At 35.1% G+C, this 14,590-nt stretch overlaps 1 protein-coding gene across 10 annotated transcripts in view; it reads left to right on the top strand.

Annotated features, from left to right (window-relative positions):
• NR3C1 (nuclear receptor subfamily 3 group C member 1) overlaps positions 1–14,107 on the top strand; it is a 126,946-nt gene extending 112,839 nt beyond the window's left edge. For all 10 annotated transcript variants that reach the window (XM_057539955.1, XM_057539960.1, XM_057539958.1 and 7 more), the window contains exons 8-9: positions 9,198–9,355; positions 9,943–14,107. In XM_057539955.1, the coding sequence (XP_057395938.1) occupies positions 9,198–9,355; positions 9,943–10,095 (311 nt within the window). In that variant the 3' untranslated portion in view covers positions 10,096–14,107. The remainder of the gene's footprint in view (positions 1–9,197; positions 9,356–9,942) is intronic.
• Positions 14,108–14,590: the final 483 nt, after the last annotated feature.

The raw sequence follows: 14,590 nt of genomic DNA, 5'->3' as shown, positions 1-14,590 counted from the left end.
ACAGATGTATTCTATCTAGAGTTTATAGAACAATCTTGAAAGTTTAGATGAAGTTATTGGTATATGAACTTCAGTGAGACTACTTTCAGCTAGGAAAGGCATACTAGAAAACTTTTGAAAAATACGAAGTATCTCATCTATCTATCTTAGTAAAAATGTGGCATTTTCAACAACTAATAAAAGAAGGTCTGTGAACCAGTTAGCATTATAAACTTCAGGTCACTCCAGTAAAAAATGATTAGGTTAGTATTTATAAAATACAGAGTTGATAGCTGAGTACCTCTTTCATATACAAACAAATAGCTTTCCAATTTTTAAAAAAAGCCTTCATTCCATTAGTAACAACTGTGGTTTCAAAGTTGCTAAATAACTGTAAGCTATGGATGCTGCACATGACTGTATCTGTTTAAGCTTTTCCAAAGCACACATCAATATTAATGCTTTCATACTATCTTCATTTTACAAAAGGTTGTTTAATGTCACTAGATTTAAGGAATATTAATATTTCAATCAAAGTAAGAAAAATTTCCACAACCCATTAAAAATACTAATTTTTAAGGTTACCTATAGCAGTACTCTTGTTAAAGAAGTGAGCTTGATGTTGTTTGAGGAAACAGTTAAATTTCTGATCATGAATCATTTTGATTGGTAATATCCAGGTACAGGTCAGTGCTAAGATACTGACTAACCTTACTGGTAAAAAATGATGCTTTAAGTTTTATACATTCCAGACTCACTGAGCTATATGTTTTTTTTCATTGTAGATGATAAGAAAAAGTAAATTGAACCAGTATATATCACTGGTTCTTTAAAAAATAAAATAAAATCAGAAGAATGAAAATACATACCTTAAGATATAATTAGACTTCTACTCTGACAGAACACTGAAATAGGTATCCTTACCTCCCACTAAAAAATGCTAGACTAAAACTTTGTGCAGGCAGGTACTGAAAGAGGTAAGCTGCACTCTGAAGCTAGCTTTCTCTTGAGGATATTTGCAAAGCCTGGTAAATTAGTATACTTAGTAAGTTTAAAGACAAGTGCAATTGTAAAAAAAAAAAAAAGATGGCTCTAAAGGCAGATTAGATGCATTTGAAGAGACTTTAAACTGAAATACATATCTGAAGAAATTAGCCAGAATACAATTTTTAAGATGCATATATATGTGTGTATACATGTACATGTATTCATATTTATATATGTGTGTTATGTATGTATGTAAATGAACAACAATAAGAGGCATGATTGAGGGAGGAGGTCTAAAACAGTGCTTCACAACTCTTTTCATGTCATAATGAACATAAAAAATAGCATTCATACATAGCACAATGAGGTAAATGAATAAGGCTACTTGCAACCAGTGGCAACCAGCATAACAGACATTATCAACACATTCGTAACCCATTCATAGCACACCAGCTGAAAAAAGCTCTGGTCTTATTATAATCATCAGAGATCCAAAATGAAAGGAGAAAAGATATAATGGCTGAAAACTTTCCAGAACAGCAGCAATTGAAGAAAGTGGAGTAAGTTTTTTCAGAAAGCTAAGGAAAAAAAAATTGAAAAATGAGGGTGGCTTTCCAGTTTCAGCTCTCACAATTAAACAGCTTGGCAGTTATCATTCCCATCCTCACAAATAAGTAAAAGCTGAGCAAACTGACAGTCAATGACTTCTTTTTAGATCCATCAGTGAAGTAAGGTCACAGGGCAAACCACTACCTGAAAATCTGGAGAAACAGGCAAATACAGAGAAGCTCAGCCAAGATCAACTTTCTGGAAACAGAAGCCACTGGAGCCAGTAACATAGGAACACTTACAGTATTTTTGATGAATTTCTGGAGATCAAGTGAGGAAAAGCTGGCATGTTAAAAACTCTGGGGACCCAGTCTTAAGGGGGTTGTCCCCCACAGTTTTCTGGGGTTTACCTCCAGAAGCCCCACCAGGTTTTTAAGGTGAAGATCAGAGAAAGATTCCCTCATGTTTCTGACGTGGCAAAACGGGCAAATAGATAATTCCAGCCCCCTTTACCTTCATATCTCATGTAAGGGAGGAGAAGGAGGAGGGAAAAAAAAGGTTCAGAAGCACGTCTAAAGGTCAGAGCCTAGGGACTCAGGCCTACTATAATTAATTTTAAAAAAAAGAAAAAAGAAAAACCTGAGATTTAACCATAAAAGTATAAAACACTCCACATCCCCAACACCTTACAATCATATTAACAGAGTTCCAGTATAATCCAGAATTACAACTGGGAGACCTACAGAACACAGCTATTTAAGAAGGTGTTCTTAGGGAAACTCAAAGACAACAGGGGGAAAAAAATAAGAACAAGGAAATTAGAGGAAACTGAAACCTCTTAACACCTATAGCTTCAGCAAGCCTTAAACACAACCTGCTCCTAACCAGATTAAAAGCCTAATTAATTACCTCAGTTCTGATATGTCATATCCAGCTCTCAGCAAAAAATTTAAAACTACAATCTGGAGAGACAAGCATCAAAACCAGACTCAGACATAACACAGATGTTATAATTATCAGATAGGGAATTTAAAATAACAACAATTAATATATTAAGGGCTCTAATGGAAAAAGTAAACATACAAGAATATATGGGTTTTGTAAGCAGAGAGGTAGAAACTCTAAGAAAGAATCAAAATGAAATGCTAGAAATTAATTAAAAATACTGTAATGAAAATGAAGAATGCTGGGCTCATCAGCAGATTTGACACAGCCAAGGAAAGAATCACTGAGCTTGAAGATACCTCAGTAGAAACTTCCCAAACTCAAATGCAAAGAGAAAAAGGAATGAAAAAAATGCAACAAAACATTCAAGAACTGTGAGGACAATTACAAAAGGTGTAACATACAAGTAATGGGAATATCAGAAGTAAAAAAAAGGAAGGAACAGAAGAAATATTTGAAGCAATAAAGGCTGATAAATTTACAAAATTAATGACACACGCCAAAGCACAGATCCAGGAAGCTCGGAAAATACCCAGAAAGATAAATAAACAGCAAAAAATCTACACCTAGGCATATTTTACTCAAATTACAGAAAACCAAAGACAATAAGGAAATCTTGAAAGAGGCCAGAGGAAAAAACAGCTTACTTGTTCCTTATAAAGGAACAAGGATAAAAATTACATTAGAATTCTCATTAGAAACCATGCAAGCAAGAAGGTAGTGAACTATTTATTCAGTGTTGAAAGAAAGAAAAAGATCACCCATGTAAGATTTGGTGTCCAGTGAAAGTACCCTTCATAAGTGAAGGCAAAAGGAAGACTTTCACAGACAAAAATCTGGGAGAATTAGTCACAGAAGACCTGCCTTGCATTAAATGTTAAAAGAAGTTCTGCTGAGGAAAGGAGATTAATTTAGTTCAGAAACACGGATCTACTTAAAGAAAGGAAGAGCTCTAGAGAAGGAATAGATGAAAATAAAATTTCATTTTTCTTCTTAATCTAATAACTGTTTAAAGTAATAATAGCAACAGTGTATGGGATAATTATAACATATGGATAAGTGAAATGAATGTTAGCAATGTTAAAAGGATGGGGGTGAAGAATTGGGAATACTCTGTTTTAAGGATACCTGCACTACCTATAAAATAGTGCAGTGCTATTTGAAAGGAGATGTAGATTAGTTGTAAATGTACATTGCAAACTCTAGGGCAGCCACTAAACACAACTTTAAAAAGAAGTAATAATTGATATACTGAGAGGAGAGAAAAATAGAATCATATGAAACACAATAAAAACTAGAAAAGGCAGAAAAAAGGAAATAACAAGAACAGTGAGTAGAAAACAGTCACAAACATGTAGATATTAATCCAAATATCTCAACCACTTTAAATTTGAAAGACCTAAATATACCAATAGTTCTATTTATTTTTAATGAAGGTCAAAAGAAAATTTGCCACCACAGATCCTCAGTAAAGTCATATTAAAGGATATACTTAGGCTAAGGAAAGTAATCCCATCTTTGAAGAGGGAAAAAAGAACACAGAAAGTGGTAAATATTTAGATACATTTAAACTAACACTGTATAAAATAACAGTAATAGTGTCTTTGGGGAGTTAAAAAATACAACTAAAGTACACAATAGTTACATACATGCAAGAAGGTGGGCTTCCCTGGTGGCGCAGTGGTTAAGATGAGTTCAAGCCCTGGTCCGGGAAGATCCCACATGCCGCGGAGCAGCTAAGCCTGTGTGCCACAACTACTGAGCCTGCGAGCCACAACTAATGAGCCCACGTGCCACAACTACTGAAGCCCATGCACCTAGAGCCCCTGCTCCGCAACAGAGTAGCCCCCACTCGCCACAACTAGAGAAAGCCCGCGCGCAGCAACAAAGAGCCACCGCAGCCAAAGATAAATAAATACATTTATTTTTTTAAAAAAAGGCAAGTTTGATAAGTTAAAAATGAGTGTTTAAATTTCAAGGATGACAACAAGAAATAGAAGGAGTGTACAGAGTATACAAGGTACATACCAAACCATGAGGGGTTGGGGGGAGAACATGGTAAGAAAAACCAATCCAAAAGAATAAAAGAAATGAGAGGCGGTGGGTGGGGAAGCATAAACAAAGGCATGATAAGAGGAAGTAACAAATAGATGGTACAAATAAATTCAAATATATCAGCAATTTCATTAAATATAGATGGACTAAATGCTCCAAGGCTCCAAGATAAAAAGATATAGAAAGTGCAAGACTGGATTAAGAAAACAATCCAACTTTGTGCTATTTACAAGAGATATACCTAAATAAAGATGTTGAGTGGCTGATATACTATGCATAGTGTAACCCAGTGGTGGCAAACTTTCTGTAAAAGGCCAGATGGTAAATGTTTTCAGCTTTGTATACAGTCTCTGTCAGTAGTACTCAAACTCTGCCCCTTGTGACGTGACCACAGTCATCAACAATACTTCAGGAGAACAGGCATGGCTGTGTTTCAGTAAAACTTTATTTACAAAAACAGGCTGCAGGTAGTGGGTCATTGCTGACCACGGCTTTACCCAAAAGAAAGCTGAAGCAGCTACATTATTATCAAAATAGACTGTAAGGCCCCCCAAAACAGTTCTATATTTAAAGATACTCATTAGATAAAGCATTCTACTCACCAGGAAAATAATTCTGAATATATGGCCCTGAACTACATAAAGCAAAAATTCCAAGGATTATTGGGGGTAATTTGGAATGGATGAAATTCTTTTAAATATAAATACTGAATAGGATTTCTCCCCTAATTATTTTTAGAATGAGGACAACCAGCAGGGAAAAAAATTTATAAATAAGCAGTCATTATTTTAAAAATTAGCAATAACTAGATTATTTGTAACCCACTTTAAACATGGCAGTAATAAGAGTATCACTCCTGATTAAGTGGCCTTCATTTTCACACTAATACTGACATCTCAGAAGTGTCGACTTTGCTTTATGGAATCAAGACGTTTTCATATGTATTCTTTGGTCTAATCCTAACCAAAATCCTATGAGAGTGATATACCACATTAAAAAAATGAAGGATAAAAACATATGATCATCTCAATAAATGTAGAAAAAGCATTTGACAAAGTTCAACATCCATGGGAGGGAGACGCAAGAGGGAAGAGATATGGGGATATATGTAGAGCTGATTCACTTTGTTACACAGCAGAAACTAACACACCATTGTAAAGCAATTATACTCCAATAGACATGTTATTTAAAAAGAAAAATTCAACATCCATTTATAATAAAAACTCTCAACAAACCCAGTATAGAAATAGGGTATCCGAACATAATAAAGGCCACATATGACAAGCCCACAGCTAATGTCATACTCAGTGGTGAAAAGCTGAAAGCTTTTCCTCTGAAATAAGGAGTGAGAGCCAAGGATGCCCACTCTAGCCACTTCTAGTCAACCTAGTACTGGAAGTTCTAGCCAGAGCAGTTAGGGAAGAAAAAGAAATAAAAGGCATCCAAATCAAAAAGGAAGAAGTAAAACTCTAACTGGGGTCTGCACATCCTGGGTGGTCTAATTATTACTGCCTGTTTAATTGTAATCAATAAAACTATTAGAAAAAAAAATTTCTTAAGAGGTAAAACCCTCACTATTTGCAGATGATCTGATTTTATATATAGAAAACCCTAAAGATGCCATCAAAAAAAAAAACTGTTTGAACTAATAAATTCAGTGAGGTTGCAGGATACAAATTCAATTTACAAAAAATTAAGAAAACAATTCCATTTACAGTTGCATCAAAAAGAATAAAAAACATAGGAATAAATTTAACCACAGAGGTAAAAGACTTGTACGCTGAAAACTAAGACGTTTCAGTGAAAGAAACTGAAGGAAATAAAAAAAATAAATGGACATTCTGTGCTTATGTATTGGAAGAATTAATATTGTTAAAATGTCCATACTGTTCAAAGAAATCAACAGATTCAATGCAATCCCTATCAAAATTCCTATGGCATTTGTCACAGAAACAGAACAAACAATCCTAAAATTTGTATGGAAGCATAAAGACCCAGAATAGCCAAAGCAATCTTGAGAAAGAAGAACAAAGCTGAACACACGCCCTGGTTTCAAACTATATTATAAAGCTGTAGTCACTAAACAGTATGGTACTGGCATAAAACCATTCACATAGATCAATGGAACATAATTGAGAGCCAAGAAATAAAGCCGTGCATATATTGACAAAGGAGCCAACAGTATACAATGGGGAAACAACAGTCTCTTTAGTAAAGATGTTGGGAAAACTGGACAGCTACATGCAAAAGAATGAAACTGGACCACTATCTTACACCATACACAAAAATTAACTCAAAATACATCAGACTTGAACATAAGTCCTGAAATCATAGAAGTCCTAGAAGAAAACATAGGCCGTAAGCTCCTTGATGTCCGTCTTGGGGTTGATTTTTCAGATTGGACACCAAAAGCCAAGGCAACAAAAGCAAAATAAACAAATGAGACTATATCAAACTAAAGAGCTTCTACACAGCAAAGGGAACCATCAACAGAATGAAGAGGCAACCTACCAAATGAGAGGAAATATTTGCAAATCATATATCTGATTAGGGGTTAATATCCACAACGTATAAAGAACTCATACAACTCAATAGCAAAAAAACAAATACCCTGGTTTTTAAAATGGGTGAAGGACCTGAACAGACATCTCACAAAGACATACAGTCAACAAGTACCTAAGAAGGTGCTTAACATCATTAGTCATCAGGGAAATGCATGCAAATCAAAACCACACCTTACATCTATTAGAATGACTATTATCAAAAAGCCCAAAGACAACAAGTGTTGGCAAGGGTGTGGAGAAAAAGGGGACCTTTGTGCACTCTTCAGGGAATGTAAATTGGTGCAGCCACTATAGAAAACAGTATGGAGGTTTTTCAGCAAATTAAAAATAGAACTACTGTATGATCCAGCAATTCCACTTTGGGGTATTTAACCATAGGAAACGAAAAAAGATATGGAAAAGAGAAGTGCACCCCCGCGTTCACTGCAGAATAATTTATGATTGCTAAGATATGGAAACAGCCTAAGTGTCCGCTGATGGATGACTGCATAAAGAAAATGTGGTATATATATTTGCTGGCATATTACTCAGCCATAAGAAAGAATGAAATCTCATCATTTGCAACAATGTGGATGGACCTTGAGGGCATTATGCTAAGTGAAATAAGTCAGAGAAGACAAATACCATATAATCTTACTTGTATGTGGAATCTAAAAACAAAAGCTCATGGACACAGAGTACAAACTGGTGGATAGCAGAGTTGTGTGTGTGTTGGGGGGCTGGTGTTGGGGGATGGGAGAAATGGGTGAAGAGTTTAGAGAGTACAGACTTCTAGCTATAAAATAAATAATTCATGGAGATGTACAGCAGGGTGCCTACAGTTAATAATGATACTGTATATTTGAAAATTGCTAAGGGTAAAATCTTCAAAAGTTGATCACAAGAAAAGTTTTGTAACAATTTATGGTGATGGAATGTTAACTAGACTTACTGTGGTGATCATTTTGCAATATATAAAAATATTAAATCATTGTGTTATACACCTGAAATTATTGTAATGTTATATATTAATTATATCTAAATTTTTTTAAATAAAAAAATTTTTTTTAATTCACTGAGAAAGAGTAGGAAACGGGCTCAGGGAGGTTATACTCAAGTCCACAGGGCAAGTAAAAATGAAAAAGACTTCCTTCTCCTGAACCCACTGCTCTTCCTCTATTCCAGCATTTTCTAAGATGTCAGCAGCAATGAAGTTTAAGTTCCGGAAACAATGTGTTCCCCTCCCTGGAGAGTGCATAATTATAGCTCTGAGAAGTCCTGAAATCCAGAAATCTGCCTAACTTTGTATTAAACACTTAGTTTTGCTAAATTCTGACCATCAAATCCTTTTTTCCCTAATCATCATTAACACAGAACCAGAGTTCCTAGGAGCACACTTCAAGAAATGTAGCATCCACAAAAGTCATGATCTCTGCAAGACTAAGTGAAACCGTGGTTAACACTCTGTTCACAGTCCCTCTTACTGGTATCATTTTTTGAAGAGTAATGTAAAAAACTGATTTTATACCAACTTTATGATCCATGAGGTATTTTCTCTATTTCTGTACATAAGGAAAGGCAGATATTTGCTCCCCAGTAAGGCATATATATAAGCCACATAAAAAATCAAGTTTCTTTTTAGACTGGAATTGTACCAACTCAGTATGTTAACACACTGATTAATAAAATGTATTGCATGCTGATTTTAAGGTCCTCATTGACTGGTGATATCACAGATATTCCAAGATGTAATTGAAAGAATAAACACTGTTTTGTTGAAACCGTCTATGTCTGTACTAGAATTAAAAACTCAAGGGCAGAATGACAGTCAATGTATTATTCATTTGGTCTTCAAATTAGCTTTGTGAACTAAGGAGGAAGGTGCTTACCAGGTGCATTCATAAATGAGAAACAAAGTGATAAACCAAAAGTTAAGTCCTCCAGTGTTCTATTATCCCATATTCTCTCATGGCTGTAGTTTCATAATCCTTCGAAAATGCTTATGTTTTAATGGAGTGCATTAAGAACAGATAGACTATGTAAATCATGAAATGTGCTACTACTAATAAATGCCCTACTTGCATAAATGAAAAGTTATCACAAGAAAATTCTTTAATTGATTACATCTTAACCTTTTAGTTCCTAAGGAAGGTTTGAAGAGTCAAGAGCTATTTGATGAAATTAGAATGACCTACATCAAAGAGCTAGGAAAAGCCATCGTCAAGAGAGAAGGAAACTCCAGTCAGAACTGGCAGCGGTTTTACCAGCTGACAAAACTCTTGGACTCCATGCATGATGTAAGTGTCAAACAAAAATCCAAATATCAAAAGAATTTTCTGAGACATAAAGTATGTCCTGATTAGTGTGTATAATTATATACCAGTAGTTGTTGGGGGTTTTTTTTTCCCATTTATGGATTTTCGTGATGGTTTGATTTCAACCTATAAAGTTCAGTTTGGCACATATTTCTCCTAAGGCCAATTATGAAATACTGTTTCATCTAGTTATGTGCATCTAACATCATGATGCTAGTACAGAATTTAACAGCACTATTTTTTTAAAAGGTAGAATTCCTTATTTTTGTATGAATTTATCCAGTAAGTTCAAATGTGTCCTTCATATACTATGGTACTGCAATTCTTCACAAAATACTTAATTCCATATAATTCTATATACAATTTAAGAAATTCAAAGATCTTTGGTACCTGAGTGCTCATTTTATTTGGGTAAACTTCTTTTTCACCTGGGGAATTCCAGCAGAGATTGGTATATTCTAAGTCAGAAATTAAAAAAAAAAAAAAAAAAAATAGAGGCCAACAACAAGCATGAGATATCCCTACTGCTAAGTTTTTAAGACTGATCATTACTATATATTCTCTTGCAGGTGGTTGAAAATCTCCTTAACTATTGCTTCCAAACATTTTTGGATAAGACCATGAGTATTGAATTCCCAGAGATGTTAGCTGAAATCATCACCAATCAGATACCAAAATATTCAAGTGGAAATATCAAAAAACTTCTGTTTCATCAAAAGTGACTGCCTTAATAAGAAGGGTTGCCTTAAAGAAAGTTGAATTTATAGCTTTTATTGTACACACTGTCAATCTGTCCTGTAGCAGTTTTGTTTTTCTTTTTTGTTTTTGTCTGGTTTTGGTTTTTGTTTTGTTTTAAATACGCACTACATGTGGTTTATAGAGGGCCAAGACTTGGCAACAGAAGCAGTTGAGCCATCACTTTTCAGTGATGGGAAAAGTAGAAAGTGATAGTTGGTGGATCCCAGAAATTAGAATCAATAACACAGGGGTAAGCTCCACTTTCAGAGAAGGATGGCACCTAAACCACCAGTGCCCGAAGTCTGCGTGATGAACCTTCTGCTCATACTTTTCACAGTTGGCTGGACAAGATTTTCTAGACTTTTTGTTGGTGTATTTTCCCCTGTATAGTTAGGATAGCATTTTTTGATTTATGCATGGAAACCTGAAAAAAGTTTACAAGTGTATATCAGAAAAGGGAAGTTGTGCCTTTTATAGCTATTACTGTCTGGTTTTAACAATTTCCTTTATATTCAGTGAACTATGCTTGCTCATTTTTTCTTACATAATTTTTGTATTCAAGTTATTGTATAGCTGTTTAAGATGGGCAGCTAGTTCATAGCTTTCCTAAATAAACTCTAAACATTAATCTTCTGTGTGAAAATGGGTTGGTGCTTCTAACCTGATGGCACTTAGCTATCAGAAGACCACAAAAATTGACTCAAATCTCCAGTTTTCTTGTCAAAAAAGCTCATATTTTGTACATATCTGCTTCAGTGGAGAATTATATAGATTGTGCAAATTAACCGTCCTAACTGGTGTAGAGCACCTAGTCCAGTGACCTGCTGGGTAAACCATGGATTACAAAAGACTAATTAAAAAAAATTAAAAAATAAAAAAAATAAAACTACCAAGAGGCCCTGTTTGTACCTAACGCCCTATCTCTGCAATGGTTAGATGGCAAGAAAGTTGGTAAACTGTCTTTCAGGACCTTTTGTTGTAGTTTGTATAACTTCTTAAAAGTTATGATTCCAGATAACCAGCTGAAACACAGCTGAGAAGATTTTAATCTGTCCAAGTAATTCCTCCCTCTAAACTTTACACCCCCCCCCCAAAATCTGTAATATGGCAAAAGTGGCTAGACACCCATTTTCACATTCCCATTTGTCACCAATTGGTCTTTCTTTCCTGGGGGTACAGGAAAGCTCAGCTACTGATTTTTCTGATTTAGGACTATACGTCAGACTTCCGTGTTCGTAAAACTATACATCCCTCACATCCTTATGTGTGCCATGGAGTTCAACAAAAGTCATGTGAATTTCTCCTCCTCACTGTTGAGAATTATCATCTTAAACAAGATAGAAGCTGTAGTAGCCCTTTCTGTGTGCACCTTACCAACTTTCTGTAAACTCAAAACTTGTATTTACTAAGCCACAAGAAATTTGATTTCTATTCAAGGTGGCCAAATTATTTGTGTAATAGAAAACTGAAAATCTAATATTAAAAATATGAAACTTCTAATATATTTTTATATTTAGTTATAGTTTCAGATATATATCATATTGGTATTCACTAATCTGGGAAGGGAAGGGCTACTGCAGCTTTACATGCAATTTATTAAAATGATTGTAAAATAGCTTGTATAGTGTAAAATAAGAATGATTTTTAGATGAGATTGTTTTATCATGACATGTTATATATTTTTTGTAGGGGTCAAAGAAATGTTGACGGATAACCTCTATGATTTATAATGTGTGCGAGCATTCATACAGGCAGCAGTGGGCTCAGAAACCAAGCAGGTCTGCTCTAGAGGAAGAGGGAAATGGAGACTGGCCCTGTGTGCTATGAAGGTTCTCGAGGCTCCGTCCCATTGAGGTCAGAGAGGAAGTAACCCTCTGCCTCCCAGAATGGCCACCCTTCTCATTCCAACAGTGAGTCTGTCCGCGCAGGTTTAGTTTACTGAACCTCCCCTTGCGCTGAAGTGTTTAAACGGGACAGAAAGGCGGTGCTTACACACCTGCAGGCACCATCACGTACAGCCTCTCCAACAGTTTAATAAAAACAGAGGCTTTAGAAGTTTGGCAATAATACGCATAGAGGTACCAGCAATATGTAAATAGTGCAGAATCTCATAGGTTGCCAATAATACACTAATTCCTTTCTTTCCTACAAGAGTTCCTTTCCAAATGAGGACATGTTTATGTTTTCTTTGAATGCTTTTTGAATGTTCTTATTTTTCGGTATTTTAGAGAAATTATTTAATAAAAAATGTAATCATTTGCTTTTTGAATGCTCTCTAAAAGGGGCTATTCCTTTGTAATTGTTTAAATTGATCTCAAAGTATTTTAAAATGGTTTGTAACCCAGCTGGATGTGAAATTTTTGGTGCCTAAGAAATACCGCTTGAATATTATCATCAGCGACAGTGTTACGTTTCAGAAAGAGCTTCTGAAAGATAAATTATTATTCATTTATAGAACGCTGCAGAAAGCACATCACACGGGAATCTGGACTTTAGCCCCAACAACCTTGGCTCCCCAGAAATAGAGCTCAGTGAATAAAAGATATGTGCACTTTGTGGTTAAAAGGAAATGGACTGACACTCATAAAACTATAGGAGGCTGTACATTAAATGGAAAAAGAAGCTGTGACAATTTAGGATATGTGGGAAAGAAGAAATTTACCTGAATTATGTGTGAGTATAATTATGGATTTAAGTGAAGAAAGCTATGGTGCTATTTGAAAGCAGCTTCATCTTCTATGTATGTTGTATCTTGCCATCCCAAACTGTTGACGTTTGTAGTAATTTCAGCGAGAGGTGACGTGCCTAGGTGACTCACAACAAATCCTGAAAAGTATTTTTAATTACTGGTAGAAAAAAGTGACCCTCTCTGTATTTTTAGGCCTTGCTATGGGATACTATACAAGTGCTTTGGGATATGTATACCCAACTGTCTAAAACTATGGGAGGGGACCCTAAAAGAGCACCTTCCTTCTCCTGAAAAAAAAAAAAGACACCCCAAAAGGAAAAGTAGCATGATTAGTGTTTATGAAGAGCTTAATATTTAGCATAGGATGAGCTCTGGATATGCATATAAAGGAAAGCCAGCCTCACTTCAGAACTGGGGGATGGGAGAAGGAGCAATTCCAATTTCACTTATCTATCTACACAACCTATTATCGTTAAGTCTTATCATTTTAGTTCTCTGTTAAATATCCTAAAACTACATCACCATGAGATAAACAATATTATTATACTTTGATCTGATAGAAGTCAAGAACTGTGGCAGCCCTCAGTGAGATTTTGATCTTGGTGGATCACCCAAAAGACTGTAGCTGTAGATGAAAGTGTTTTTCTGTGCCTGGTTTGAGAATTGGAAGAGAAAGTAAGAGTGTAAGGAGGACATGTTAACCACTTGGAATGGAAGTTTATCGTTTTCAGTCAGCCTGGTCCACCAAGGATTAGTTACCAGGTTTTTGGGAAAGGATTACCTTCTCTCTAGAAGATGCCTGAAAGAAGGATTTTATTTTCTGATGAAAGGCTGTATGAAAATACCCTCCTCGAATAACTTGCTTAACTACACATAGATTCAAGTGTGTCAATATTCTATTTTGTATATTAAACAAATGCTATATAATGGGGACAAATCTATATTATACTGTGTATGGCATTATTAAGAAGCTTTTTCATTATTTTTTATCACAGTAATTTTAAAATGTGTAAAAATTAAAACCAGTGACTCCTGTTTAAAAATAAAAGTTGTAGTTTTTTATTCATGCTGAATAATAATCTGTAGTTTAAAAAAAAAAAAAGTGTCTTTTTACCTACGCAGTGAAATGTCAGACTGTAAAATCTTGTGTGGAAATGTTTAACTTTTATTTTTCATTTAAAGTTGCTGTTCTGGTATTACCAAACCACACATTTGTACTGAATTGGCAGTAAATGTTAGTTAGCCATTTACAGCAATGCCAAATATGGAGAAACATAATAATAAAAAAAAAATCTGCTTTTTCATTATATGACTCCAACATGCTTTTGTAGAACTCATGCAGTTCCAATTTTCCTGCTTTTTTCCTCCCTCTTCTACTGAAGGTGGAGTTACCACTTCAGGAAGCTTAAGATGCTAAAGTGGACATTTAAATGTCAATGTGGCAACGGTTACACGCTAATATGGGAGAAATTCAAAATGAGCTTAACCCTGGCTTCAAAGACCCAAAGACTGTCCCATCTGTGCCTCAAATGGTCATGTACCAACTACTGCAAAGGCTATTAAGGGAAGGAAGAACTCACTCCTAAGCCTTCTCCAACTGTAACAGTCTTTCTTTATCATGAAAATTGATATTTTATGTAAATAAATGTATTATCTAGTCAAAATTCTTATCTTAATTTAAAATCAGCTCTTTCTCCAGAAAAGGACATAAACATTTAGTAAATATAGCAGCGTTGCACATTACAGACAATAAAAGCAGAAGGGGTAAAATGGTAAGCCAGCTAGCTATT

This window comes from Balaenoptera acutorostrata, chromosome 2 (genome assembly GCF_949987535.1).
Source record: "Balaenoptera acutorostrata chromosome 2, mBalAcu1.1, whole genome shotgun sequence".
In the NCBI taxonomy this organism is placed as follows: domain Eukaryota; kingdom Metazoa; phylum Chordata; class Mammalia; order Artiodactyla; family Balaenopteridae; genus Balaenoptera; species Balaenoptera acutorostrata.
Note: the sequence above shows the minus strand (reverse complement) of the source record. Positions and strands in the feature narration are given on the sequence as shown.